The sequence below is a fragment of the Gossypium raimondii genome, chromosome 12, assembly GCF_025698545.1.
Source record: "Gossypium raimondii isolate GPD5lz chromosome 12, ASM2569854v1, whole genome shotgun sequence".
Lineage (NCBI taxonomy): Eukaryota > Viridiplantae > Streptophyta > Magnoliopsida > Malvales > Malvaceae > Gossypium > Gossypium raimondii.
This window is the reverse complement of record NC_068576.1, coordinates 33,022,756-33,026,210: the sequence shown is the minus strand read 5'-3', so window position 1 is coordinate 33,026,210 and position 3,455 is coordinate 33,022,756. Positions and strand designations below refer to the sequence as shown.

The window sequence follows — 3,455 nt, the reverse complement described above, 5'->3', positions numbered from 1 at the left end:
TTATCATCAAAGCCGTTGGTTTTTCTTTTATATATGAAAAAGAATTTGATTAACGGAGGATGGTGCGTGGTTGTAGAGTATAATTAAAATAATTATATATATATATATAAAGATACATGAGAATTTTAACTTGTAAAGTTAAAAATAAAAAAGACACCAAGTAGCAAATAAATAAAAAGGGTAGCGAACCAACTTCTTTTTCTGTCCCTTAATTAAACAGGCAATACATTTTAGTATCTTACCCACCCTCAAAAAATTGAAAGGAACCCTAGTTCTTTTCTTCTTAACCCGCAAGGCTAAAACGCAAAAGGGGCGGGGGATATTAATAAAAAGGGCCTTTCCCTCTTCAAAGAAAGTTTACTTCCGTTTTACCTATCTTCTGCAAACCATTTAGTTTAATTGATGATTCTCTTGAAACTTTGTCAATTCCTTTGTTTAATTTACTACATACCTTTTTGGTGGAAGACAAAGTAAAAAAGCAAGCCAAAGTACTGTCTTGTTTTTCAGATCAGAGCTTTAAAGACAACATGGGTACTTTCTGATAACTCTTCTTCCAGAAGATCTTCCTCTTTCTTCTCTCTTTTCTTTTCTTTTCTTTTTATATTGCTTTCATGCTTTGTTTTGTAGCTTCCTTCTTAAATGAGTCTGAGTAGTGAAGTAAGCAAAAAATCTCTTCTCTGAAAGAAAAAAAGAAGAAAAAAACTCCATATCTGGTCTGTCTTTTGTCTCATGGATTCTGGTAACAGTGGTAGTGTGCAATCTCCGAGTGGTGGCAGTGAAGAGTTTGATTCAGGCGGTAACTCAAACTCAGCTTTATTTAACAATAACCCGTCGAGCCATATTGGTCATGGTCCCTTGGGTAACCAACAATCGCCGCCGCTTCTGCAACAGCAACACCAAAGTCCTTCTTCCTCAGCTGTGTTGTTTGACCCTTTATCGAACTACTTCGATCATCCCTTATCAAGTGTGACAAACCCAAATTCACAACTCAATCTTGATGTGGTTTGGTCCAGAAATCTAAGATCTGAGCCCAACTGCAATGATCTTGTTGGTGGCTTTATGGCCTCATCATCGCCACCACCAACCCAACAGTTGTTCACCAACCAGCAAGCACAAAGCAGAGCCACTTTTCCTTCTATGCAGATTCCTCAAGGACCTGAAAGTGGTACAAAAGGTTCAGGCACAAGTGGCCAACCCAACAACAACAATATGGTGCGTAACTCAAAGAAGAGATCCAGAGCTTCCCGGCGTGCACCAACCACTGTTTTGACCACAGACACCACCAATTTCCGAGCCATGGTTCAGGAGTTTACTGGGATCCCTGCACCACCCTTCACCTCCTCACCTTTCCCGAGAACCAGACTTGATTTATTTGGTACAACTTCATCTCCTAATTATCTTTTAAGACCATTTGCTCAGAAACTTAATTATCCTCCTCCCTTATTTACTAGCTCTTCCATGGTTGATGCTATAGCTTCTACACCTAGCACTAATTCTACTTCTAGTACAACTTCCATTAACTACCAACTGCCATCTGAGTTAGGCCTTTTAAAACAGCCTCAAAATCCACTCAACATCAACATGCAACAAAACCCAATTCTTAACTTCGTATCACTCCTTCAAGCCCCTCCCAAATACCCACTTTCCAATTCAATAGATATTCCATCAAATGTCTCTCCTCTCAAAATGGGCGCTTTTGAAGGGTTTGGTTTGAGCCAGGGGCATGTCAATCCCAACCTCAGAGGCGTTCAAAACATGGTATCATCATCAGATGGATCATTGCCAAGAAATGAAAATAGTGCTAATCCTCCAAGCTGGGGAGAAGCAGCAGGGTCCCGTGAACATGATCAAAGTCTCCTAAGGTCCATCAATGGCAGGTACAACAACAGTAACACGCCAGGACTTACGAATGGGAAAGTAAACAATTTCTCGGTGTCTTCATCGGATTTTCATGTCGATAAAGGGCCAGAAAATGTAGCTACAAGAAGTGAAGGTATGGTGGAATCATGGATATGTTCATCTGATTAGGATTTATCTAAAATATTATCAACAAAATGATAAACTTTCCACAAAGAATATCAAGGAAATGATGGTGAATGTATCACATGATGCATGAAAAAGATGGAATCTTTCTTGTTCTCATATTAACCATGATTTTCAACATATATGTGAATCAAACCACTGTTTTTTATCCCTTATTTAAACCCCTCCTTTTGATTTAATTATATGTAAATGATACTAGCCTCCCGATACCACATTTTATCATAGTATTATTACGTTCATCTTACATAGACGATCATGGTCTTTTCAACGTTGTCGTATCAATAGTACAAAAACAAATGGTAGTAGTTAAAATATTCAGTATTCTTTTCTTTTATCTTTGGAGAAATTTCTATTTTGTTTCTTTTCCTTTCTGTTTTTTTAAATTTCCCTCTTTTGGGTTTTGATTGTAGTGCAAGAATATAAAAGTAAAATCATCAGATAAGGGAAACCATGAAAATCTGTGTTTTACGTGTATTTTGTGAAAATTTAATGCTAGCAATTTGAAAAAAATAAACCCTAATAATTTACCGTTAAAAAGCAAATGGCCTGGAGCTGTCTGGTTCTTTGTTTCATTATTTAGCTGATTTTTTATTAAAACATGTCTTTTATTTATTTATATTTAATATTGTTTAAGAATAATATATATGATGCCTAAGATATATTTCCTATGGGAAGTTGTGCTTTAATATAGTTCTATATTTTCTTTATATAATTTGATGTTTGATTATTTTTACTCTTTTGTAATGTAGATAGAAAGATGCCCATAATTTTATAAAACCATATAATAAAATTTCCCAGAATTAAAGAAATGATTAATTTTTCATAAAATAGTTTAGGAACTATTTGGAATTCCAATTATTTAAGTCCAAATCTTTTGGCTTTGGCTCATTTCTCACGTATAATCATACGTTGTACATTTTGGACAAAATACCATTTTTAATGGAATTTGAGGTACAACCAGGATTTTCTTACTGCCATTTTGTCATAGGCTATTGGCATTATGGGGACAACTTACTGTTGGAATCTAAGATCTCATTTCAATAATACTCAACAATAAATTAATAATCACTATTAATTATTAAATATTTGTAGTTTTCATATGAGTTCTTGATACAATATCAATACGAATGTATTGTTTTCTATTGATACTAGAAAATATTGATATTGATTTATTTCGTATACTGTTTGAATTATCCTTATTTTAAAAAAACATTTAATATATGTACATAAAAGGATTTACAAATATCAAATAATGAGATTAAATAAATCTTACATATAAAATACTCATCAAAAATAAAGATTTGGTTGGAGAAATAAAGAAAAATTTTAAAATTGATGGTGACATGAGTTCAAATCTCAGCATAGGTAAATTTTAAGATACAAAAAAAATACTTATCAATTATATAAAATAT

The 3,455-nt window shown here is 33.8% G+C and overlaps 1 protein-coding gene across 1 annotated transcript; it reads left to right on the top strand.

Annotated features, from left to right (window-relative positions):
* The first annotated feature begins 332 nt into the window (after positions 1-332).
* On the top strand, positions 333-2,711 carry LOC105763709 (uncharacterized). Its single transcript, XM_012582032.2, has 2 exons — positions 333-531; positions 628-2,711. Exon 2 carries the CDS (start codon positions 730-732, stop codon positions 2,026-2,028), a length of 1,299 nt encoding a protein of 432 aa, XP_012437486.1. The 5' UTR covers positions 333-531; positions 628-729; the 3' UTR covers positions 2,029-2,711.
* Positions 2,712-3,455: the final 744 nt, after the last annotated feature.

Coding starts and splice junctions, on each gene's coding strand:
- LOC105763709 (XM_012582032.2), top strand. CDS start 730: ATGGATTCTGGTAACAGTGGTAGTGTGCAATCTCCGAGTGGTGGCAGT.